The sequence below is a fragment of the Podarcis cretensis genome (assembly GCF_951804945.1).
Source record: "Podarcis cretensis genome assembly, chromosome: 11".
NCBI lineage: Eukaryota > Metazoa > Chordata > Lepidosauria > Squamata > Lacertidae > Podarcis > Podarcis cretensis.
The window spans coordinates 12,603,140-12,630,192 of NC_137180.1; the positions used below are offsets into that span (position 1 = coordinate 12,603,140).

At 44.3% G+C, this 27,053-nt stretch overlaps 1 protein-coding gene and 1 long non-coding RNA gene across 4 annotated transcripts in view; both read right to left on the minus strand.

Annotated features, from left to right (window-relative positions):
* The window catches only part of LOC307226832, a 207,822-nt gene that overhangs the window by 5,257 nt on the left and 175,512 nt on the right, over window positions 1-27,053 (minus strand). The window lies entirely within an intron of this gene.
* The window catches only part of SEMA4D (semaphorin 4D), a 117,657-nt gene continuing 105,061 nt past the window's right edge, over window positions 14,458-27,053 (minus strand). For all 3 annotated transcript variants that reach the window (XM_079995423.1, XM_079995425.1, XM_079995424.1), the window contains 6 exons: window positions 26,878-27,034; window positions 25,286-25,508; window positions 23,694-23,809; window positions 23,306-23,478; window positions 19,372-19,418; window positions 14,458-16,846 (listed from right to left, as the gene is read on the minus strand). In XM_079995423.1, coding sequence (XP_079851549.1) covers window positions 15,927-16,846; window positions 19,372-19,418; window positions 23,306-23,478; window positions 23,694-23,809; window positions 25,286-25,508; window positions 26,878-27,034 — 1,636 coding nt within the window. In that variant the 3' untranslated portion in view covers window positions 14,458-15,926. The remainder of the gene's footprint in view (window positions 16,847-19,371; window positions 19,419-23,305; window positions 23,479-23,693; window positions 23,810-25,285; window positions 25,509-26,877; window positions 27,035-27,053) is intronic.

The window sequence follows — 27,053 nt, forward strand, 5'->3', positions numbered from 1 at the left end:
GGGGTGAAAGAATTTGTGCTAGCTGCGCTGCTTTGCTCCTTTTCCCGTGATCGTCTCAGGAAGCAGGACTTGTCTCTCTCCTCTGCTTCCTCGAGCACAAACTACAGATGTGTATTCATTTATTTTATGCAAAATGAAAATCTCGGTAGCAAGTCCTTTGCTGAATCCTCTTGGTTGCACTTTGTGGAAGGAGATGCATCTTTCTTGGGTCTGTGCATGTACAAAGAATCCAATTCACAGCATCCCATAAAAACCTACCATTTCTGTTTGTAGGAATGGAATGCTACAAAACATCGTTATCTTCCTGACACCTTCATCTGTTTTCTTTCTTTCTGATGGGCAAGGGAGCGCTTCAGTAAACCGATATCATTTGCTCCCTCTCCCTGCAGTGGTCTCCCCATTCATTCCAGGGGAAGAGGCAGTTCAGCATGGCTCCTTCACAGGCATGAATGGGGCGGCAGAGATCCACAAGCATTGCTGAGTGCAAGCAACATCTCTCAACCTTTCTGAAGAAATCAAAGATCTCTGAAATATGCATAGTTTTCTCCGTATCAGTGGGCTAAAAAGCAACTTCAAGTGCATTGCCGTTTTATGAAAGCGTTGTTCTACTTTAAAACATAAGAGTGGCGCTTGTGGATATACGAAAGGTGCAACTAATTCAGCATCTTGTTCCACAGAGAGGCCAGTAATAATAATAAATGCCAACCACATGGCTCTAAGAAACTGACATGGAAGGCAGGAAGGAAATAGCCCTCTCTTGCTGCTACTCCCCAGCCCATTTCAGTTCCTTGTATGCTTGCTCTATACTTGCTCTATAGCGTATCACAAAATGCTATTTGTATTTATTTTTTAAGTGGGTGCAATATGAAATGTGATGGGGGGATAGCAGCATCCGGAGCCACTTCTGTGCTTTTAACAGGTGCTTACTCTGACCTAAAGATACACAATATATATATATATAGCTGTGGGCAGTTTCAGTGTAACAACACTGCATCTGAAGCAAAGAATTAACAGCATCCCAGGCCGAATGCTTGAAGCAGGGTTTTGAGCTCTGAGGCCAACTCTAAGGCAAGTTTCTGCTCTATAACCAACCCTTAGCATTTGTTTTTATCCTCTCTTCCATTTTATTTCTTAACTCCTTTTAGTGCTTCGTTTTGTGGTTTTAATTTATTGTTTTATCTCATTGTTTTATTGTTCTAACTGCCCTAAACTGTGAGGCTGCTTGAAGCTGGGCTGAGCACTTTCCTAGGCAGTGCCAAACACAAGGTCAAGCCAAAGTTTACAAGATACTAGTTATAAATTAAGGAAGAGAAACATCTTGATTGACGAGCGAGCCCAGGTGGCAGCTGCAGAGAGTCTCCAAAACCTTCCCTTCTGCTGGATGGCCCTGACGCCGGACTCGTAAATTCAAGGCCGCCACATTAGGAGATAATTGATTTCTGCAAACGGCCGAGGAATAATCATAATTATTATGGTACTTATTAGAAAGAACTGCAAAGATCTGGGAATCATGTCAGATTTGTTAATTAGCTCCCCAGAACCCCGAAGGAGACAGAGCAAAATCACACATTATTTTCTCCAAAAGGAGAAGGGTAAGAGGGAACTGAATGAGTTAATTCTAGATGAGGCCATTCCTCCGCCTTCCACTGTTCTGGATTGGTCAACTCATCTTAAAGGTCTCTGACAAGATTCCGAAAATATTAACTACCCAACAAGCCTGGCTCAAGAACTGGCCTTAGCTGAGAGATCCTCTAAGGCAAATATAACTGATATAACGACCCAGAGGCCACCTTCTGAGCTAACAACATCCCATACAACGCTATTAGGAGGACTCATTTCAACCACAGTTATGACTTCAGTAATTGTAATCCACAATTAAACCAGCAGCCCCAGTTTGGATCACAAGGGTCTCTACAGTCCGTCAAGGAAACAATCAAAACATTTTGAATACTTACGTTCCACTGTATCCCCTCCTCCTGTATGCTTGAAGGATCAAAGAAGTCAAAAGTTATAGGGTGTGTCAATTAAAAGGCACACAAAATAATTAGTACATTGGGATCGATAAAGGTATTCAGAAGAACATATACTGTCAGCATTTTATTTTTTGAAAGTACAGGAATGCACAAAAGGGAAGAAATAACCTATCTGGAACTCGGAGACTTTGTGTGTATTTTCCAGTTTTGCAGGACACGCACCTTCTCTATGAAAAAAGGCCGGCCTATAGCTATTTACACATGGAATCAGTATCTGACCCAGGAGACAGCTGCCTCAGTGTAAAATTCTATGCAGCTCTGGTGAAAAACAAAAAAGTCAAGTGAGTTTGGCCACTTGGTGAGCCACTACTAAGAGCCTTCTATCAGGGTTCTGAGTCCATCTTCCACAATATTGTCTACACTGAGTGATGGTGGCTCTCTGGGACGTTGCCTCTCTCTGCCAAGGACTGAACTTGGGAGCTTTTGCATGCAAAGAAGATGCTCTACCGCAAAACGTCAACCCTTCCCCAGGCATAGCTCCCCTAAGGAACCCCCACACAGATGCAATTTGGATTTGCAAATCTATGCACAAGAATAATACAAGATTAAATCCCACTGGTCACAATGGGACATACCGCTGAGTAGATTTGTATAGGATTATGTTACATTTCTTCCATTTGCTCAAGGCTCTTAATGCAATTATATTTTGCAAGTACACAGCTCCCTACTTATCAGATTTATCATCCCGTTTGCTTTTATTCACACAGCGCCATCAACGTAATTGGCATTTCACAAAGCCTCCTAAGCGGGGAAAAGGGGTAGATGACATGATTCACCCCCTGCTTCCCTTGGTTGAACACTACCTGAGGGTCTGTGCTGTTAAGGGGATGCAGGTGGCGCTGTGGTCTAAACCACTGAGCCTCTTGGGCTTGCCAATCAGAAGGCTGGCGGTTGGAATCTGCACAACAAGGTGAACTATTGCTCTGTCCCAGCTTCTGCCAACTTAGCAGTTCTAAAGCACACCAGTGCAAGTAGATAAATAGGTACCTCTGCAGTGGGAAGGGAAAACTGTGTTTCTGTGTGCTCTGGTTTCCGTCACGGTGTCCCATTGTGCCAGAAGCTACTGTTAGATCTATCATGAGACCTCCGCCAGCTTCTATTCAGATACCAGCTGCCTTCCAGCAAGCAAACTTGCCTTATTATCGCTCCCTAGCATCCCACTGCCAGAGGATTGACTCCTTTCATTCACCAGTTTGCCTCCTCCAAGTATAAGAAATGGGCGGTGCTGAATGTCACATCCATTGCCAGGTGTGTCCTGCTGGAAATGAAAAAGGGCTTTCCCCTTGGCCTGCCTTTATATCCACTCAGTTGCCTAGTGCTTTTTGTGACATCTCAAGAAACCCACAGGCAATGGCAACAGCTGGGGAGGCATCATCTTCATTGCTTTGAGCCTCACAATGGCAAGAGGACCTATCAGTGATTGTGTGCTTGTTTATTCAGGAAGCGGTTGGAGCTCTGGTCTAAACCACTGAGCCTATTGGGCTTCCCAATCAGAAGGTTGGCGGTTCGAATCAGTGTGACGGGGTGAGCTCGCTTTGCTCTGTCCCAGCTCCTGCCAACCTAGCAGTTTGAACGTACGCCAGTGCAAGTGGATAAATAGATACCACTATGGCAGGAAGGTAAATGGTGTTCCAATGCACTCTGGTTTCTGTCACAGTGTCCCATTGTACCAAAAGCAGTTTAGTCCTGCTGGCCACGTGACCTGGAAAGCTGTCCGCAGACAAATGCTGGCTCCCTTGGCCTGAAAGCGAGATGAGCGCCGCAACCCCATAGTCGCCTTGGACTTGGGAGTGCATCTTGCTGCCATTACACGACAGACATTCCTTTCTCTGCAACAGTAACAACCCTGGGAAATCAAGACTTCTAAAACACATGTGGAGCCTACAAAAGTGTGTTCACTCTCCAACCACTGGAGGGGTCAGGTAAGAGCACTCCTCTCCTCTCCTCTTGATGCTAATTGTGTGGTGAAAGCAGCACAAAAAACAGCCTCTCTGTGGCAGACGCTCTCTGTTGGGCCTGTGTTGTTTGAAAGTATTCGCCAGGTGACTCACCCACCCCTGTATGCAGTTCCAGGCTCACCTGGTATTGCTATGTTTCATCTTGTAACATGATGCAGGTGAGCACTTTAGGATGTTCCAGGCCAGGTCAGAATACCAGTTCCAGGAAAAGATGTCTTTAGTGGCATCTCTGTTGTACCTATTTTCTCCCTCCACCCCACATCACCCCCTTTAAAGGAACACTATTAAAACCAGCCCCATTGTTGCAGGGCATGACACTTTCTCTAGCTGAAGCTCTGGCAATATGGCTGGGGGAGGGGAAAGAGACTCAGGCTAAGGAGACTTGTGTACAGTCGTTCCAGATCTGTTCTGGAAGTCCGTTCAACTTCCAAAACGTTCGGAAACCAAAGCACGGCTTCTGATTGGCTGCAGGAAGCTCCAGAAGCCAACTGGAAGCCGCATAAGCCCCACTGGACGTTCGGCTTCCAAAAATAGTTCGCAAACCGGAACAGTCACTTCTGGGTTTGCGGTTTCGGGAGCCAAAACGTTCTGGAACTAAGCTGTTCAGAAACCAAGGTACAATTGTACTTGTGGCTGCTGCCACAAGTCCTTTGTGTGCCACAGCTCACCAACTAGACAAGAGACCTGCCAAGTAGATTCTCTCCCACTCACACCCAATCGCCACCTTCATGCGACTGTGAAACATTCCTTTGGTGGTGCTGAGGAATAGCACACGCTAGCAAGCTAACCAACATGGTAAACCAGTGGACATTAACTTCTTGGGAGTCGCCACCAAAGCCCAGTGGCCTCCGCCACTGCACAGCACAAAGCTGTCCTTAGAAGAAGAAACCAATTCACACAACCAAGTTCCCTCCCAGTTGGTGAATTTCCTCCCACCTGCTGCTCCTAGGCCGACTTGGATTTTGGAAGCCTCAGAAATGTGTCGTCAAGATTCATGGAGAACCTTGAATTCCATGTGGATCCAAGTCTAGGGAGACTGAAAAAATAAATTAATAAATGACTGTGTGTTGGGGAAACTGGTTAAACCTGTGTATTGTTCCAGGAATCTGTGAAGACTTGCGGAATACTGAATGCTTGAAGATTATCTACTTCCTGCTACTTTTGGGCAATTGTCAATATCAGTTGTACCCACAGCAGACCTGTTGAAAACAATGCCCTTAAATCCATTAATTTCAGAGGGTCTACTCTGAGTTTAACCAACAGGGTATTTATTATTATGATTCACATTAAAAGCTTCCTTGGGTTCGTAATAACACTGGACTGAGCAGATGTGCAGATGAATGAGCCTTCTGCTGTAAAACTCATGTTTCCAGAAAGTAACCCCCCTTGCCAAAACAAACCCAGTGTAGGTAATATCAAATCACCTAAGAAAAGCTTTGAAAGTCAGAATAAACTGAGAGGCGGCCAACGCCATCCTTCAAATTAATTTACTGCCTGTCCTATTTCTGGAGCTAATCTTAGATGAGGTCTCCCTGAAGGTCGCTGAAAATGAGATTATCAAGGATGGAAATCAAGTAGAGAGATGTGAGTAGCTACGAAGTACGACTGCCAGGTAAGCTGCCAGGGAGAATAAAGAGCTTAGAGAATTGCTGTTGGGCTGCGGAAATCTTCAGTTGGGTACCAATTCAGTGACATTAGCTGTGATCACCATTCTGGTGGCACACAAAGGAGCACAGGGGCCAGACCAATGGTCCACAGAGCTCAGCGTTGTCTAAAATGACTGTAACCTATCCAAGGTTTCTCCTGGTCCTATCTGGAGATTGAATGTGGGGTCTTCTGTAAGTGCCATCCCCCAGAGCTATAGCCCCTCCACACGTCAAAACAGAAGACATTTGGACCAACCTAATAAAAATGCGTCAGGTTCCACTGGTGCTTATCACAGTCCATCAGGGGAAATAACTGAACCAAGACTACCTTATCACCAATTCCTAATAAAGTTGTAAACAGCAAGAGATTCTGATCACTACTATCTGTCCGTCTGTCGATGCATCATATATTTTGTTTTCTGTCACAAAGGAAATCTGCTAGACGGAGGCTCCTGAAGCATGAAAAGTGTGTATGTGACCACAGTACAATTTAATCTCGGAAACGAATGCAACATCTGGCACAATTCCCCCATGTTGAGCTTTGCTGCGAGCTCAACGCGTAAGGATTTGCAATGCTGTAACTTTGAAGATCCTTTCATGCAAAACAAGCATTTGCTATGGCTTCTTGTCGCCCGGGTAGGAGGGAGATCTGGCAAGCCATGGCAGATCCCCTAAGAGGTGGGCAGGAAGTGTTTTCCCTGTGATCCTGCAAAGGCGCGCCCATATCCAGCTGATGTTTGGGATAATTCATGCAACTGGCTACAAGCTGTTGTTCAGAAACCCAGGGAAAGAACTGGAAGGGAGAAATCAGGACCCAAGTTTTTTGAAGAGAGACTGCAATACAGAGGGAAACGTTTTAAACTCTCGTTCAGCAAACCCTGTGACTCCGTGGGGAAGAGATGCACAAGCAAACATCATAATGAACTGGCACAGGAGGCTCTGTGCCTGGCCATGGCTTGAGATAACTGAGGAACATTAAGGGGCTTCTGCCGTGTCAGCTCCTGCCAAATCCAGCATGAGGGGGAGATAGCCTGGGGTCAAAGTTGAATTTCTAATGAGAGATTCTTGGACTCAAGCTTCCCTGGCTGCCCACCTCCAGATGTGTGATGAGTCTCGGATTGCCGAGTGGGGAGGAAAACACTTTGCACAGCAGATGCTTGCTGGCCCTCTCGTTTATTGCACAGGAAATAATGAATGAGCCCAGGCATTAAAAATAGGCCCTGGCCTTGGTCTGTGTGGAATCAGGCACCGGATGAGATTGTATCTCTTTGAGGTAGAACGTGGCCAGTATTTCCAGTACAGTGGTACCTCGGGTTATATATGCTTCAGGTTACATACACTTCAGGTTACAGACTATGCTAACCCAGGAATAGTACCTCGGGTTAAGAACTTTGCTTCAGGATGAGAACAGAAATCGTGCTCCGGCGGCGCGGCAGCAGCAGCGGGAGGCCCCATTAGCTAAAGTGGTGCTTCAGGTTAAGAACAGTTTCAGGTTAAGAACGGAATTAAGCTCCAGAACAAATTAAGTTCTTAATCTGAGGTACCACTGTACTAACTGCTGTTGCAGTTCTTCTGCTGCTCCCCACCCTCCTGATAAACAGCAAAAAGGTCCTCTCTCAGAGTGAGGAATTGAGGGTATTGTATCTCAGAGACTGCCTTGTGAATGCCATCGTGAGCTGCTGCCACGGTGGGGAAACGTGCTCTCTTCCAGAACCTGCGCTCGGAATTCCTCACTCTGTGGAAGGGCGACCTCGGTCCCTCCTCATTGAGGAGGTGGTGTGTGTGTGTGTGTGGCAGAGACCCTTGCCTTGCTGGATAGCTGAAGGCACCAGAAAAAGGTGGAACTGGAGGCTAACAATGAGGCAAGCAAAGGGGTCAAACATGCTGCCCATGGCCAAAGACAACGGTATCGTTCTGTGGACCCAGGCTTCCTTGTGCCCTTGGCAAAGAGCTGCATTGGCACCTCCAAAGCCGAGAGAGACCATGTACCAGAGACCATGTTTCCTTTTGTGCTCCACCAGTGACTTCCTCTGCAGCCACTGGGGTTGGGTCTACTCTGCCCCTCCTCCCCATCCCCTTCGTCAGTCCATCTGTCTGTCTGCTAAACTCCCTCCCTCTGCTGGCTGCTTTCCCTTCTGCCTCCATCCTCCTTCCCTTTTTCCTCTTTCTGCTACTCTTGCCCTCTCTTCCCTCCACCCACACTTCTAATAGCACCACTGGCCCACTGGGGAGGGGGCCCCACAGGGCTGCTGCGATGGCCGACACCAGCGACTGGATTCCTTCACCAAGGCACCCAAAGGAGACTATGTGCCTTGCCCACCCTCCCAGAGCAGCAGAGTGGCCTGGGGAGCTTGTGGGGGGGGGGGCTCCTGGCCACTCTAAGATTTTTTCACCCTTGGCAGGGGCCAACTTACCCGGCCCCTAGGTATGCCCTTGAATCTGCATTCCTTTTTTATATATATATAAAATTTTATTGAGAGTTTTAATAATACAATAAAGAAAAAAAGACAGAATAAACAGAAAACATCGAAAAAATAAAACAAACATAGGATTTTACATCTTGTAGTAACCATCTTTTCTTCATTTTTCCCTTTTGGACTTCCTCATGTCTCTCGCTCCTACATTCCAAGTTAATAAAACTTTAGCCAGCAACTTATCACCTTATTTTCATTCTTATTGTACACAATTCCAATATTTTATCCCTAACTTTGAATATTTTTATCAAAATCTTAAATACCTAGTTTTAACATGATATTCATTCAAAATTTGTCTTTCTCATGAAATTCACTCATTCTCATAGTCTTTTCAGCTAACTTTATGGTGCCCTGTTATTTTCAAATCTCTCATCCTTCTTAACACTCATATAATTTACAGTGTTTTTGAAGATAGTCCTTAAATTTCTTCCAATCCTCCATCTGCATTCCTATTGGGCCAGTCCTGATCACCTTGTTCCAAATGGTTATTTATATTCCATGTCAGAAGGTTCCTTCTCTCCAGGAAGTCTCATATTTAGAGAAAGAAAAAGAACCAGATAACATGGAATTGGAGGTATGTAAGGCCCACACCAGACCTCCAGAGCCTTGATTTTTACAAGAAATGCCACAAGTCCACTATTTTGTCCATCTCACATTCCTAAGAGCAAGAGTTGCAAAATCAGATTCTTACACCAGTTCAATGAATCCAGAATTCACAATCCTAGACAGGGACTGAAATGACGACTCCACACAAAGAAGCAAGAGAAAAAATGATCAGAGAAGTGGATTTAGGGGCTAAATTCTCTTTTGAGGCATCTGTCTTACGAGCTGAAACTGATAATTACAACAGTACAGAAGAGCTTTCTTGAAAACCAGGCAAAGTCAAGAAGTGACTAGTGTGAAGTCTAGGTCACTTGTACCTGCTGAAAAGTAGTTTTGTTTTAAGGTGCATTTCACAGGATGAGAAAAGCTTATGGCTACATTTCTACAAGCAAGAAGACGGCCACATCAGCAAGTATCAGACTATGCAGAAGTTCCATTTTAATCTCTGCCTCTTGCTATCCTTTTCGGAATTTTGGCTGAGAATCCTAGCTGATACTGTGTTTTCTGAGTAACACCCTATCTTAAAAGAAACAAAATGAAAAAGTAACCTGATTTTGCACAGTGAGCTACTTTGTTCAATTGCTTGTTATTTTGAAAAGTAAAGCAGGAATCAGATCTCTCTTGACGATAAGCTGCTTTGTGAATGTTATAAACCACAAGCAAGCCGGGAAGAGTTGCAACAGCCTCGTTCAGGAATGTGAAACTCCACAGATATATCAGGATAAGAAAACACAAGACTTGAGAAGCAAAGAACTCTGCTGGATCAGATGAAACGTCCACCCACAGCCAGCTGCTGCTTCTGGAAGTGTGGAGAGATGGAGGCTACAAGCTTCCTCCATTTCTTCCCTAGCAACTGATATTTAAGGGCGTGCTGTACCCTTAGAGGACGCCACTGCTTATTTCCTTCCACTGTGAACTCTTTAACTCTTCCCTTGTGTTTCCAGTTCTTTTGATCAATTACTGACTTACAACAGGCGTCTGACGTCTTGTCCAAGGTCTGCCAGGCTTACTCAGGAGCCTCTAGTGAGGGACTTTATCAAAAGCTCATTTGAAGTCTGTGGATATGGTATCTACTGAATTACCTGCATCTACACATGCTTGGAGGGACGCGGGTGGCACTGTGGGTTAAACTACAGAGCCTAGGACTTGTCGATCAGAAGGTCGGCGGTTCGAATCCCCATGACGGGGTGAGCTCCCATTGCTCGGTCCCTGCTCCTGCCAACCTAGCAGTTCGAACGCACGTCAAAGTGCAAGTACCTCCGGCGGGAAGGTAAACGGCGTTTCCGTGCGCTGCTCTGGTTCGCCAGAAGCGGCTTAGTCATGCTGGCCACATGACCCAGAAGCTGTACGCCGGCTCCCTCGGCCAATAAAGCGAGATGAGCGCCACAACCCCAGAGTCGGCCACGACTGGACCTAATGGTCAGGGGTCCCTTTACCTTTACACATGCTTGATGCTCTCATAGAAATCCAATGGCTGAAGAGGCAGAACTTCCTCATGCAGAAGTTACTCCAGTTCTTTTTCAGAAGTCTGCTGTCCCAACTCTTCATCCTGACTTACCTCCAAGAACCTAAAAAAGTAGTCTTAAATTGCATACCTTCCACTTTTTGGCAGAGACTGATTTTACGGTCAAATGAATTATTATTAGAATCTAGTTTTCCAAGGACTCTTTACTATCTGGGTTCAGAGATTAGTTTTTTAGCCAGTCCACTGGACCAGGTTTTGGGGGTCCCTCAGACAAGTCTATGCAGCCTTTCTCCCTTCAGTTTGCCATTGCTAATGTCTGCTCACTTGCCCAGGCAACTAGCTGGCAGACAAGGCGTAGTGAGGAAAATGAGTGTCTGTCACAGATGCTTCCCAATCAACACACTTTGATTTTATTTTTGCTTTCTTACACTTCTACCCATCTTGTTGTTGTTGTTTTTTACGCTGACGTTAATTCTCAATGCAAATCATTTTGGAAAGAAAGGCAGGATGCAAACACTTCAAATAAAATAAAATAAAAACCTTAGTTGTTTTTATGCATGGGTTTATAAATAAAATGTGTATCATGCTCTTCGACCCCAAGGTTCAAGAACAGTTGGACTTGCTGACATCTTGTTGTATGTTAAGAGCAAGAACGCTGCAACAGCTGGTGGCAGAAAATGTGCCCGTTTAGATTTATCTAATCCTTCATTAAGCAAATTCACTTAAAATGTAGTTTTGAACAGAATCTGAACAAGTTTATAGAGGAAATCAGAATTTAAGAGCAGGTTTAGATGTTGCATTTCTCAATTCACGTCGGCAATGCAGGCTGTCAGCCTGTGCTTGTGTTTATGCCTGCATTGTGCCTACACCAAGGAAGCCTTGCTCCTCTTCTCTGGCTTCTGTAGTCACAGCAGCTGGAGAAAGCACTCAGAAAAGTCTGAAATTGCCGTAGTATCTTAACACGTCCTTGGCATACTTCTGAAATTGTGCTGCTTCAGAGCAAGACTGGATGTGTATCCTAAGCTACATTTTGCAATTCTTAAAGTTGTGAAATCCAGCTGATGAAGCAAGGGTTTTTGTTCTTCTAAACGAGACCTTGTAGAAATAATTAACTAGATCTCTGGAAAGACATGGGAGGGGAGGAGAAATACTTTTATTATCAGAAGAGGGAAGAAGGGAAGTACCAACCAAGCAAAGTTGTACCAAATTAAACATAGTACAAAAGCACATCTGATATTTGACGTCAATGGGCCAATTTCAGTACAGTGGTACCTTGGGTTACATACACTTCAGGTTACAGACGCTTCAGGTTACAGACTCCGCTAACCCAGAAATAGTACCTCGGGTTAAGAACTTTGCTTCAGGATGAGAACAGAAATTGTGCCCCGGCGGCGCGGCGGCAGCAGAAGGCCCCATTAGCTAAAGTGGTGTTTCAGTTTAAGAACAGTTTCAGGTTACGAACGGACCTCCGGAATGAATTAAGTATTTAACTCGAGGTACCACTGTACTGTACCTACAAACTGAATCACAAGAAGGAAAATAGCATAGATAAGATGTTTCTTGCCGTGCAGATGCAGAAAAGAGTGTGATCCACACAATATTCAACATTCCCATTGCCCAAGTTAAGACTCACACAACCTACTTTCTTTGGTGTGATAGAATCTACAGGTGTTTAAAAAATATATTTTTAGTAGAGTATATTATTTTAACTTCCCTTGTGCAACGTCTCAACCCTTGCACAATCAAGAGTTTGCTAGACCCTTAAAAATGTAGTATAAACACCAACAATTAGGAAACACTTGCCTGCGAGCGCTCCAGTTGGAGAACAGCCTTTTCCAAAAGTGCCATGGGCTTTGAAAACACTCAAACTCAGGACGCAAGGGAGAAACGTGCTAAGAGGAAGGCACGCTTGGCAAATCCACACCGTGATCAACTCCCGCCCGGAAACCAATGTCCCCACTGTGGAAGGACGTGTGGATCCAGAATTGGCCTCCACAGTCACTTACAGACTCATTGTTAAAACGGTGTTTATGGAAGGCAATCTTACTCAGCTACGAGTGATCGCCAAAGAAGAGGAGACCCTGAAAAATCCAGGAAAAGGTGAACCAGGCCGTGGAGAGTCCTGACTTGGGGAAAATATCTAACGATTCTAACCATTCTTTAATACCAGTTCCACACACCATTACACATAGAAAGCATCAAGCAGAACTTCATCAATAGTGTCCATATGCTTATATTGTAGCAGGAAGTGGTAATATGATTGAATCACCATGAGCGAGCAAACAACTGCAAATAGAACCTGGGAGGAAGCAAGAAGCAGCATTACGTTTGTAATCTGATCAGCTGGATAACCAGCTGGACTAAGTCATGGCGGCACCTGATGATCTATAATAAATCACATTAAGCAGCCCAAGGGCAGTTCTTACCAATGTACTTATTCTGGTGCTAAGCCCTTTGGCCTAATTAGAAGACACACAACAGCTACAGGGATGCAACATTTTATTTATTTCATCAGCTTGGTATATTAAGAGCAAGCCGAATTATGGGATAAATCTTCAACATAGATTCCAAGGTCACAAACAAGATGCATATAGAAATGACAGAAAATTTCATTTAACTAGATTGGAGTTTGAAGGGACAAGAGGTCATGTTGTTCAGCAGTGGAATTGTACATTCTATTCATTTAAAGAATTCGGTTTTATAGCTTTGTTTGGATTGCCATGTTCCAAAATTCTGATTTGTATTCCAAGCAAACAAAGGAAAATCACCTAAACCAGTGTTTCCCAAACTTGGATCTCTAGCTGTTTTCAGACTACAATTCTCATCATTCCTGATCACAGGTCTTGCAAGCTAGGGATGACTGGAGTTGGTGGTGAAAGAATGGTGAGATGGTTTACTTGGAAATTGCATGCCTATCCTGAAAAGTGTAGATCTGAAGAACTGTAAATAAAGAGCTGGATTATTTAAAGAACCAAAACTAAAGATCACATCCCACCAACCCATGATTTTTTTAAACACAGATCGGGAGACATACATCAACACAGCATTGATTTCTAGATGGAAAACCAGTGCTTTAGCCTTAATATGGTTAACTCCAGCAGATGATATTTGACATAAGCCAGTTTATTAAAATTGTGAGTACAGTGGACCCTCCAGATATGAACTTAATTCGTTCCAGGAGTCAGTTCGCACCCCGAAAATTATGTACATAGAGGCGTGCTTCTGCACATACACACACGGCAAAACATGGACGTATACACTTCCAGGTTTGCCATGGCCGTAACCCGAAGATTCTGTATCCAGAGGGATACGTAAGTAGAGGTCAGACTATACTTGTAAATACAAAATTCCTGAAAAAGACGCTCTCAAATATACAGCACAAATAAACCAAAGTTTGGCAATATTTTTGGATCTGGAAAATGTTTCTGAAATGTCATTAAAGTTGCGGTAATGCTCCCATTTCCTGTAGCCATGTACGAAGGAAAAGACATTGGGGACTGACGTAAGAGAAGTTGTTAGAAGGGCTGATTTTAAACCTTGTGTGCACAACCTGCAGGATGCGTAAGGCCCTTCCAAGCCGACATCACTGATTTCTGCTGCCTGGGGAGACCCTACGCCCTCATTTTTTGCCACCAAACAATGCTGCCTGTGATGGGAGGAAGGACCACAGTTTCCCACCCTCAACACAACCCTTTTTGACACCCTGACCTCTCTTGCCATTCGACTCCCTGGGCTCGTGCACAAAAGAAGTTAAAGCAAATGCGATTTGGTGAATGCAACCTGCAGGAATGGGTAACAGCATCCTCCGACTTACCCGTAGCTTGGCAGAAGAGGAAGAAGGTGGTCTGGGCACCCACGCGCCGGATCTGGTCACTTAGGAACGGTGGCATCAAGGTGACTGTGGCAAAATCTGCGCTAGACCAAACATCGGGCTGGGGACTGATGGATGGAGGACACGAGTCACTTTCCATACAGGACAAAGAGGAGGAACCAGTAGGAGGGAAAGTTATGGGAGATGAAGCTGTGGCAGAGGAGGACAGAACAGGAAAAAGAAGAAGAAAAGGGCACTAAGGAAAAAAGTTCTAAGAACATGCCAAAGAAACAGTTTGCAAAGGAGGGAGAAATGAGCAGCAAACATTTAATCAAAAGAAAGTTCCTTCTTATTTCTGTTTTGAAATACAGGAAATCACACCTGTTCAAATCTTACAGCGAGAAAACCCTCTAAGACTTCTGGTTTTTTAAAAGACAAGTTGTTATTGCTCAAGGACAAGGATGAAATACAATGAACTTCAATATTTATTTCCTTATTTTTTTCATATATACAGAATCAAAAATAGAAAAATAAAAGCAAAAATGAAACATACAAAATCTAGAACAGTTTACACTAAGACCATCTAAGGTGTGTGCTGGGGAAATATTTCAACAGGAACAAAGAAAAGGACTTTGGAACATGTTGCCTACTCAGTCGTCTCTATTTCTAACCATATTTACATGAGACACAAAAGACAGCAAGAGACAAGGATTTTTTAAAACTGTACAGCACAAAGGAGTTTTACAGACAAATAGTGCCGTTGTTGAGTCCCAGGAGAGATAAAGTGGTCGACCCTTTGGGCAGTTTTCTGCTCTTCTCTGGTTTCTTTTCTCCAGTTGCCTTTTTGGAAAACATTGGTGGACGTTGTGAAGAAACAGTGAAAATATTTGGCAAAGTTGATTATGGGAGTGAGAGAGGCTGGAGCCCTATTGCTTCCCAACTGCGGGGAAAAGTTACAAAATGCATGACATCCTCAACAGTCTCTTTTGAGAGGTCCATCGCATGTTTGCCAAGGTCCGCATTGTATCTCTGAAACAGAAGCCTCTCACACTGCTGCGGTTCAGTGACTACTGTTTGTCCACAATAATCCACTTTTTAAAACCTTAAAACAATTCCATAAAATTAGTTAATGTGGCAGTGTCCAACTACATCTTTTTAACATCTTTTTTCTAAAGCTAAACTCCCCACAACCCAAAAATGAACATTAAGCTCTCAAAATGATTACCATATCAACGCCTCTAAAAAAAAGGGGGGGGGAGAGAGACATTTAACCAAAGCTTATCCCTGAGAACCTTATGCAACTCTAGAATACATCATATTCTAAAAAGGTACACAAACAGTTTTGGAAAGATCCAACATTTCTTTCACCAGCTAAAACTACCAGACAAATGCATTAAAATCACTAGATGCAAAGAAATGTCCCAATCTGGACAAAAAGGCTATTATTTACCAATCTGATAAACTAAACATCATTTCCAATTTGGAATTAAACTGAAATTAGATTTTTAATGGCAGTTAAATACGTGCAGGCAGGAGCTACTGAAATCCTTTTTGGTATGGCTCTGCAACAAGAGTTAATATTACCTTCTATGAAAAAGAGGGATTAATCAAAATAGTCAGTATGTGCAAGTGTTAAATTTTCCTTGGCTGGGGAGGAGGGGAAGGGCAGCTTAGAAGCTCACCGTGTGAAACCGTAACTGGCCATTTAAAATAAAAAAGAAACACATAAGAAATAAGTGTGTAACAGAACCGTTTTCAGAAAATGCGAGATCTCTCTCTGCTCTATCCAGGTGTGAAATGACAATGTGTCACTTAAAAAAAGCTTAGAACACGTAGCCCTTTCTGGCCCAGTTATCACATCTAAAATGTTTTGTGTTCGGAAACAAACGATTCAGAATGACAGTACTTTCATTAGGGAAGGTGGGGTTTTCCTCCTTTAATCCCCCTCAGCATCCGAGTCAGCAAATTTCAGTTCGCACTTGACATCAAAAGGTTTGTCCTTGACTTCCTTGTAAGACTGCGAATGGTCCTCATCGTGTTGAACATGGCCGTTTCCATAGTCGGCTTCAGTCTCGTATCCCGTGTCATGTGCCGGTTTTGGGTGCTCCCCACTTTGGGTCAGGAGACTGCCTGGCTCCACCAGGGTCTCCTTCACGCTTTGCTCACAGTCAGAGAAATCAGCCTTGGGCTTCTTCTTCCCAAGCAACATAGCGGAACGAAACTTCAGGCACTGGTCCGGCAGAAACCCTTTGTAACAGTTGTAGGCAAACAGGCACAGGAAGAGCACGAAAAAGAAGAGAAAGAGGAACATCAAGAGGGAGTTATCATTGGACCTCAGAAACATGGTCTTTGCAGAGACCTCGGGAGGCGAGTTCAAGAGCTCGACGTCGGGTGCAGTGCTCATGAGGGTGGGGACAATGGGATTCGTCACTATCCTGGACGTTGTGACTGGAACCACCGGGGAGGTGGACGTGTGAGCGGCCGGGTCTTGGATTGCGACAGTCGGCATTTTGGCTGCTTCCGCGTTGCGTTCCGTAGATGTGGTTGGCTGGGTGGGGCTCATCGTGGTGTGCTGGACTTTCCTCAGTTCCAAAATATGTTTAGCCAACACTTGCGAGAACTTCTGGTTCTTCACTTTTTCTTCCGACAGGCACTGATAAACGCCGCTGTCGCCCTCCGACAAATTGAAGATTAGCAGCGCCTTCTCCAGCAGGCGGTACTTCGGACTTTCCACCTTGAGCACATCGTCCTTGAATTTCCAAACCACCTGGGCCAGGTTGGACTTCTGAGAGCATTTTAGCTCTGCAGTGCTGCCATGCTTGAAAGTGTGCTGCAGATAATGCTCTCTTACTTTATCTGGAACAGCAAAATAAATGTAAACGAGAACAGAAATGAGTTTTCTTTTCAGTGTGGGGAGCAGGCCAATTCAGCCATGCAGGCATATACTGGGGGAAAAACTACCAGCTCACAACAAGTGTCACGCTAGCCTGAAACAACAACACTTATATACTCAACACAGGGTACAACTTACAATAGATGTGCATTTGTCTAGGATAAAGTGGTGGCATTCCTAAGTATCTCTGGAACTGCTTGCTAAACTGCTGTATTCCAAAGATGGAGAAATCTGTGCAATTAGCATATGATTTGTGTACGGGGATGAGGGGAGTAACACATGAATGCTGCTTTAAGCCTTAAGTGTTAAAAGATGATGTTCTGTCATCACATGAACAAAGACTGCGTACACAGGCTCATCCCAATAAAATGAGCACACGTGAAATTGCCAGGGGGAAAAACCCAAACCAACCCAGAAAGTGCAAAACCTCAAAAAAATGAATGATCCGAAGAGTCATAAACATTGCTGAAATGTTTAAGTGAAACTACCTTTTATCTGAAATACTGCTTTGCGTTTAAATTCTTTTGCAAGAAAAACACAACCACCTGGTTCACACAACACAGTAAGCCAAACTATGGCTTTCTGAGACCATAGTATCTTCCGAGTCTGGCAGCGTTCCATGTGTGCAATAGGGATTGCCAAACAGAGCTTTCAGTAACTCACACGTGGTGGACAAAGCCAGAAAGTATTTGACCATAAGAAGCTCTGAGTCTATGAAGCTTTGGATCATGTGCCCATTGCAAAGAAAATACTTGGGAGTTCTACTACACCTGGCCTTTTTGGTGATGGCTCCCCACCTATGGAATGTTCTCCCCAGGGAAGCATGCCTGACACTATTACTAGCTACTTTTAGGCACCAGGCAAAAAACCTTTACAATCAGACTTTTGGTCTTTAGATAGTGTGGTCTCTTTTAGTAGACGTCAATGCCTTTTTATATATATCACTGCTTTTAGATTTATTTGTTTTAACTCTGTACTGGTTTCAATTTTCGCATTCTAAGTTGCTTTTCAGCTTTCTCTTTCGTTAAAAAACTGACTAAAAGCCCAATAAATAAATAAAAAAGACCAGAATCTCTATTCAATGTATTCACACCATATTTTTTTCATTAATATAGCAGCAATAGCAACAGCAACTCTTTGCAGAAAATGTGCTGTTATGGCAAGAAATCCCACGTATTGCAGCCACACTGCTTACTGAGGTTGGTTACAGGGAACACAGTTACTCCCTCGTTTAAAACAACAGGATACTGGTCCATTTCCAGGCACAATTCAAATTGCTGCTTATGATCCACAAAGCCATATGTGGCTTGGGCCCAGGGCCACCTGAAAGATCGTGTCTCCCTGTGTGAACCTGCCTGGGTGCTAAGAACCTTGGGCCTTCTCTCGGTCCCATCAGCATCACACCTAGTGGTAACACAAGAGATAGCCTTTTCTGTGTCTCAAGAGAGGCTGGACTGTCTCTTTCTGCCAGTTTTCTTTCTGTCCTATTCAGACAGGCCTTTGGAAAGCAAGGAGCAAGTGATACTGATCAGCGGCGTGCTGTCAGCACAAACTGTTTTAACTGCTGATTCTAGCTGTGCCCTGATGTGTTTAAATTAATGTTTCTATTCTATAATGTTTTTAAATGTAAGCCACCTTGAATCCCAACTTGGGAGAAAGGTGGCATATCAATATGATGTTGTTGTTGATGATGATGATATTCAAGGGTTTGAGGCATCATCTCTGGGCATGCAAAACTTGTCCTTTTGGAAGGCACACCCAAAAGTATTTTCAGTCAGAAACATTACATTAGACATTAAAATGGTGCTACCTCGGTTTTCGAATGTAATCCGTTCCGGAAGACCATTCGAGTTCTGAAACGTTCGAAAACCGAAAACTCAATACAGAAAACTCAATATGGAAGCAGTGTGGTATGTTTGACTTCTGAGGTGTGTTCGAAAACTGAAGCATTTACTTCCGGGTTTATGGCGTTCGAAAACCGAAACGTTCATCAACGGAGACGTTCGCTAACCAAGGTACCACTGTATTGATTTCATAAACCCCATGACAATTCAAGGGTATAAAAGACAATTTCCTCAAGTAATTACAATAACAGCTAACAGAGGGGTCAACAACATGTGCCCTCAGAGACCTTCTCTTCTGGCCCCCTGCCCCTCCGTTCCTCTGAGAGAAGCCTCCTTCAGCCAACAGAAGACATTTTTGAAGCCTAATTGGGGCATGGAGGAAAGGTTACAGCTAGGGAACAGTTGCGGCACATGTGAGGTGGCCATAGACTGAGAATTGGCCCTATTTTGGGGGGGGGGGTGGAGGAGGAAGGCAAAAACAAGCCAAAAATAAAAAGGTGTGGGTTTTTTTTATTGTAACAAAAAACTACACATTAAATAGAAGCGTTAGATATCGCACCAAGCAATTCTGTGGAGGAGCTCAGCCCAAATGTTTGTTACACTTATTATTTCCCCACCTCTTTTGGAAAGAAAGAAAAGCTTACCAGCAGTACAAGAAGAAGCATCGCCGCTAATATTCTGAATCCAGTCCCTACAAAAGTAAAGAGATAGTCAGAGAGTCAATACATTTACCATCGCCTACCCTCCCTACCCTCTGTGTGCAAATCTCTCCCCACCTGCAAATCTGTTATCTGCCTCCCTCCAAATGCCTGGAAAGGCGGCACTGACAGGATTTGATAATATCCAAACAAGTGACGCAGGAGATGGGGAGAGGAAGGAGCGCAGAAGCCGTTGAATCACAAAGTGACACAAAGCATTCCACAAAGTGACAAACAGACCCTTTATTTAAATAAACAAGTTGTGTGTGTTTGCAACAGTTTGGAACACGGTTTGGGAAAGCCGCTGTTCAGGAAAAACACTTTTGGAAAAACACTTCTCAGACATCGCAGTGAAATGCATCACAGGGGAAGTTAGAATCACGCGTGTTATATATTGACATCCCGATATCATGTGCGTGAGCATCAGGCTTCCCTTTCCTAAGCCACGCAGCAGCTTTCTAGACGTTGGGAAGGAGGTGCCAGACTTTAATACTTCAATACTCCAATTAACCAGGAACATTCAGGGGACTAACCTAGTCCCGTAGTAGTAGTAATATATTTATACCCTGCCCATCTGGCTGAGTTTCCCCAGCCACTCTGGGCGGCTCCCAACAGAATACTAAAAACACAATAAAACATCAAACTTTAAAAACTTCCCTAAACAGGGCTGCTTTCAGAGGTCTTCTAAAAGTCAGATAGTTGTTTATTTCCCTGACATCTGATGGGAGAGTGTTCTACAGGGAGGGCGTCACCACCGAGAAGGCCCTCTGCCTGGTTCCCTGTAACCTCACTTCTCCCAGCGAGGGAACCGCCAGGAGGCCCTCAGAGCTGGACCTGGGTGTCCGGGCTGAACGATGGGGGTGGAGACGCTCCTTTAGGTATACTGGGCCGAGGCCATTTAGGGCTTTAAAGGTCAGCATCAACACTTTGAACTGTGCTCGGAAACGTACTGGGAGCCAATGAAGATCTTTCAGGACCAGTGTTACATGGTCTCGGCGACCACTTCCAGTCCACTGACCGCACACCACTGGGTAGGGAGGGATAATGTAGTGCTGCTGACAGCCTGACTGCTGTAATGGGAAACTGACACGTCCCACCTGATACGTAAGCTAGAGAGAAGGAGTGGTGGAAAGTGGGCGATGATCTGATTTGCTAATACTGAGTACTGCAGTTCTATTGGTAGGCAGCTCCTGTAGTGGCCTGGTATTCGTGCCCAGCTTCCTGAGGATGCTTAAGGAGGTTCTCTCAAGGGGAAGCCCTGGAATAACATTATGAACAGCAGAACTGGGCCCTGAGATCATCAGTTGGGGTGCTTCCCCAAATTCCTTCTCGAACAGATACTTTTGTTCTGTTTGAGACCTCCAGGTATAGGGTGGTATATACCGTATTTTTTGCTCCATAAGACACACTTTTTTGTGTGTCTTATGAAGCGAATGCTCCGCGGCTCTCTTTAAAGCAGCAAAGCGGGACAGGAGCCGCTTACACGGGTGTAAAGCAAGCACAGCGGGAGCCATGTAATCCTTCTGCCCCCACGCTCAGCCGCCCCACAGGGATGGGTGCGTGCACACGCATACCACCCCCTTGGGATGATGCTCGCGTGGGCGATGTGCCGCCACACAAGACCCTCCCTCCGCCACTGGTCTTGCCAGGACAGTAGTGCCTTCCTTTGCAGAAGTTTGAAATTTGAAAGGCGGCTGTGGTTTGGTCCTTGTGTTGTGTACGAAGGTATGAATTAGGTAGGTTTGACTTTAAATGGGAACTGAATCAGATTTCTCCCTCATTCCTCCCTCATATGAAAGCCCCCAGAACTCTCTGCAATGAACAAAAAGGAGGAAAGTCCCACTTCTTTTGGCCTTATTAAAATAATTGTGTAGGGCCAAACCATACAGTCCTTAGAACTAAGGGACTCAATGTGGGAAGCTCATATATTTCTATTGCTAGGGGATAAAGTCTCTCTTCATTTGTTAATGACAGGGATGATGGCTCTTAATGCCACTGTTGACTGCTGTTCACTTTACATGGTTGAAATATTATTCAGATATACCGATAGTTTATTAAATAGTTTAGTACAACATTTGATTCAAAATATTTTTTTTCTTGTTTTCCTTCTCTAAAAACTATGGAGCGAAAAATAAGGTAAATTCAATAAAAAAGAATAATAAATAAAATATAGGCGGTGGCGGTGAGGAACAGGCCTTCCAGCAGTGGGCTATGCTCCTCAGAGAGGCTCACCTAGTGCCTACTTCAATGTCCTTTGGGTGCCAAATACCTTTTTCGTTTTCCCAGGCTTTGAAAAAGTGAAGCCATTGCTCTTAACAGCTATGGGCGTCCCTTTTAAAACCCGGCTGCAGACTGGAGCAAAATGGCCGCCATGCTGGTCCACGTTCCCAGTGAGCCCACACTCAGCTGCCAGGCTAGAGAGTAGGGTGCCCCTTTAGACAACGTGACCGGCCGACAAGTCTGCATTCCCACCATTTTCATCATCAGCCTCTTTCCACCGTTTCCCCTGGGGCCAGACAAAATGGGCGCTCCCATCTGGGAGAAGCTGTCATTATCTTTGTTTTGGCTTTATGTATGCCACCCGGAGTGTTTTTACCAAGTACAGCTTAAAAACTATGAAATAAATATATAAAAGCAACAAGAAGATGCGGTAAACAATGATTACGAAGATAGTTATCTATTGCAATACCGGTATGCTCTGCAATGACAAAATATCTGTAATTATGGAGCTTCTGGTTGTTTTTTTAAGAACAGTAAGGCAGGTTTGCATGGATGGAAGATGAACAGCTGGATATGCATCTGGCCAGGGGTGTTCTGACTTGGGCAATTTGTTCTTTCAGAGCCTATGTTTGTGAACTTGTTTTCTTACACTTATATTCCACCAGTCTTCCAGGCCTGCTACATTTCTTACATTTATATTCTAGGCCTGCTTAGCTTCAGCGAAGAGCCCATCATGGGACCATGTGTTTTTCATACGTAAAGTAAAAAAATGTGTAGGTTCTGTTGGTATACATTAATTATTATGTTGATTTTGATAGACAATTCAAAGTTGCAGCGTTTGGGCTGTGCATTCTCTGTGCTGCTTTTTAAGTAAAAGCCTATGCCCCCAAAAGCTTGAACTCTGCACGAATCTATTTTGCATTATTTACTCTGCCCCTCTTGATTATGCTAAGTGGCAAAGAACTCTGCACTCCATGGTTCAGTAGGAACTTTTTCGGAAATCACTTCTCCCTACAGATTTTTGAGATTTCACCAAAGATTGCCCACACGCTAGAAATGTCTTGTGGTACCTGTTTACAACAAGAAAGGTGACTTTTGAAAATCCTGTGCATGTTTACTTCAATGCAAGTTCCACTGAGTTCAAATGATATTATTCCCAAGTAAACATGCATAGGCATAGAATTGCAAGAGGAACAAGGAAAGCTGCAGAGGATTCTTCTCAGGATGCTGCATTTTGTACCAATTTCTGCTGACAATGTGCTCTTGCAATTATAGAATACACACACACACACACACACACACAGAGAGAGAGAGAGAGAGAGAGAGAGAGAGAGAGAGAGGGAGTTTTGCATTCCTTAGTTGACCCACGTAAATATATACATTTCCTCTACTTTGCAATACATCGGTGATACAGTGGTACCTCTGGTTGTGAATGGAATCCGTTCCAGAGGCCCGTTCGCAACATGAAAATAACGCGCAGGTTGCAATTCGCCACATCTGCGCATGACGTCATTTTGTGCGTCTGCGCACGCGGCAAAACCCGGAAGTAACCCTTTCTGGTACTTCCAGGTCGCCGTGGGACGTAACCTGAAAGAACGTAACATGAAGCGGACATAACATGAGGTGTGACTGTATTTAGCAAACATCTAAGTGCTTTTACCTTTCGGTCTCACTCTCTTTGAAGATATCGACACAGAGAGAGGCACGGGCATTCCAAGCACAGTACGGATCTCTTGCCAGGACGCAGTCCACACAGCTGGTGTATTTGTCACAAAACGCAACGGGAGACTGGACTACTCCAGCGTTGGACCCGGCATAGAGATATTGCTTCCCCTGCAGAAAGAACATGGGGGGAAAGTTACAACTTTCTTTAGCATCTCACAGGAACAGTGCCTTTGGGACAGTCCAGGACAGGCTACAAAACCCCCAGCAGAAATGACTGAATTCAACAGCTGCTTTCCCTCCACTCCACCCCAATGGCAGGGTTGGGTATTCTTGCTGTTCTGCTATCTCTCCTCCCCACAGCCCAAATTCTTACTCAGTCCTACCTTTTTCGAAGAAAGCAACAGAGTCTGAATGGGCTCAAAGTTTGGGAAGAGCTGCGTTTCTTCAATGATATGCATTCCGTTTTCGTAGCCAATGGCTTTGTGCAGGGCTCCTCGGTCTGAAACAAAAGGGCCACACTTTGGTATATATAAAAATCAAAATACAAAACCAGCACTCACAGACTATAGTCTGATGTTTTCACCCCAAGGCTCCTGCTTCCTTCCCCTCATGCCTTTCATTGTGTTTTGCTACACAGCTACCCAACCTTGAGCATTTTCATTCTCTATCCAACTTTCATTTCATCCTTTAATTCCATTTCTTCTCCCAAACTGCAGTCGTTTCACCCCTTCTGAGCAGTTTGCTACCAGGACATGAGCTGGATTCTTATACTTTAGCTGTAAACTTTTCTTTTTCTTTTTTGGTTAACCAAAAACCACCAACCTTTTTTAGACCAACCTTGGAATCCAGCGACATTTAAGGTACAAGCTCCCATAGCCCCAGAAAGCATGGCGAAGAGCAAACCTAGGAGCTGTGTTCCATAAATATATGTGGACCCAAGGCTTGGGAACATTATGGACTACTCAAAGTGTAGACAAGCTAAGAGTGATGCATAAATGCTCGCCTGAGAGATGTTAAACTTGGGTGAGGAAATTATCTTTCAACTTGTTCTTAAATCAACATAATGATTTCATTACAATGCTGGTCTGATAGAGCCATTTATTTATTTTTAAAAGTACAATCCACCTTTCCTTGAAAAGAAAAATTAAGCCAACTAACAACTGGCAATTAAACAATTCCTTTTTTTAAAAAAAAAAGGGGGGGGAATCACAGAAACCATTACTACACAATTAAACAAAACCACATGCAAACAAAACTAAGGTAGCAACACTAAGCATCCATCACCAAAATCTTTACCACATAAGAAGTGAGCAATTCTGAGGGAATTTCACAACAACGGTGCCATAACTGAAAAGGCCTTTTCTCTTGTATCCAAGCTGCTGAAGCTCAGAGATCTGGGTGTAGAGGAAGGTTCATAAACGTTTTGAAGTCCTGGGCCATTTCGGAGCCTCAAAGGTTTAAAATGCAGGACTCTGATTTGCAAATATATGTGTTAGCAAACTAGTTGGCTGGAGTTCAGCCCCGATCTCACAGGCAATTTTTGCCAGTCTTAGAACTCAGGATGCTCTGAATTGCAACAAATATGTACAGTGGTGCCCCGCAAGACGAATGCCTCGCAAGACGGAAAACTCGCTAGACGAAAGAGTTTTCCGTTTTGGAGGTGCTTCGCAAAACGAATTTCCTATGGGCTTGCTTCGCAAGATGAAAATGTCTTGCGAGTGCCTGCGGTTTTTCCCCCCCTTTCCCCCCCTTTTTCTAAGCCGCTAAGCCGCTTATCCGTTAAGCCGCTAATAGCGCTAATCCATCAATGGGCTTGCTTCGCAAGACGAAAAAACCGCTAGACGAAGAGAATCGCGGAACGGATTCTTTTCGTCTTGCGAGGCACCACTGTAGCTCACAAGACTAGCTCAATGAGCTGAAAAGCCACCTTATCATAGTGTGATGTCGCCCAGTTCTCAGAGTGCGGAAAACTCACCTGTGCTGATGAACATGACATCATACAAAGTGCCATTCAGGGCCTGGACCCGGTCTACCACAATCTGTGTATACTTCACATCTCTCTTCACCAGTCGGGGCCGGTCTCCAATTGGGGTCACAGAGTCATCCATCAGAGGATGGTCTTTTACAAACTGCAGGGTTTTGTCGGGTAAGTTGAGCGTAGTTGTGATATTGTCTGCTCTAGCCTCCTTGTTTATACACTGTCCCAAGAAGAATGTATGTCACATGATTAATGAGAGCTTTAAAAAGGAAGAGCAACAGAATAAGCAAGATAGGGAAGCAGTTCTAAAACAGTTAAAGCATTGTTTAAAATAAAAACATTACAGCTGCTACCTTCTAAAATATGTATTTATTCACCGTGGGATAAGCCAGATTCATATCTTTCTTTTAAGCAGAGGTGTGCTCATCCCATTGACAATCAAGAAATAAGCAAAGCGTCTGTGAAGTTTGTGCAGTCTCCTTCCATGGAGGCCTCTGGTATTTGTCTCAAACATTATCTGATTGTATGAAGCAACATGGCGAAAACATAACAAGGAGGTTCCCAGAAGTGGATAAAATTGTCCTAAACCGTGCAAGTACTCTTTTGTGCAAGCTTTCACTTTATCTTGAAGTGGAAGAACATCTCTGTTCTCAGTGGCTAAAATATATCTTGATGATGGAATGCAACTATCTTCATAGGTAAATTACATGTACTTTGGTCTTCTTGCATAGTGCAGTTGTTTTGTGTACAGTAGTACCTTGGTACTCAAACGGCTTGGCTCCCGAACAAATTGGCTTCTGAACACCGCAAGCCTGGACGTGAATGTTCCAGTTTGCGAACCTTTTTCAGAAGCCAAACGTCCAGCATGGCTTGTGCTTGAGTGCAGGAAGCTCCTGCAGCCAATCGCAAGCCGTGCCTTGGTTTGCGAACGGTTTCAGGAGCCGACCGGACTCCCGGAACGGATTAAGTTCAAGAACCAAGGTACCACTGTAGACTTCATTCAGATTTTACTATTCAGCACATTTTCTTACTGGATTCTGAATTGCGTAAGTAGTGAAGACCTCCTTGCATGGTTCAGGTCACTCCTAACCATGCCTGGGACTCCCACCCAAAGGAACAATTTGCCTTGCGTGAATAGGATTGGTTCAAAACATACGGGCTATCATTTACACTGATAGCTTTGTGGGACTCATGCCATGCAAGTTGAGGTCCTGGAAGCATCCACACCGCACAGGAACATGTGAATGAGGCCGCTGGCAAGCGCCCCAACACCTGCTGCTAGGGGACAGAGGAAGCTGCAAATCTAAAATAGCAACCGACTAAACTAGCCGACCCATATTCTCTATGGGTGTGTTTGCAAGAAGCTTCCTATGGCAAACTGTAAAAGAGGAGTTATGTCATGGGAGAAACCATAACCGGCATTGGGTTGTGTAGGCATCACACACCTGCTGTGCTGGTCCTCTCCATCTGCTAGGAAGGGATTAGCACAGCTTGGGGGGCCCAGAGGCCCTGAATGAGTGCACGTGGCACATGAACATTTGCTTATTATGAACAGGATCGTAACCAGCCCTCAGTTTATTCAGACTTACCGCTCCAGGCCGGGGTTTAGGAATCTCTCCGTTGTATCGCAGCCATTTTGTGTGGGACTGCTCAACGGTCGCGATTTGCATGTACTTCCCTTTGGCAAAAACATCCTCCACTGTCGAGATGTTGTAGGCACAAACAGCTGATAGCCCGACGTTGTTCCTTAAAACACACACCAAGG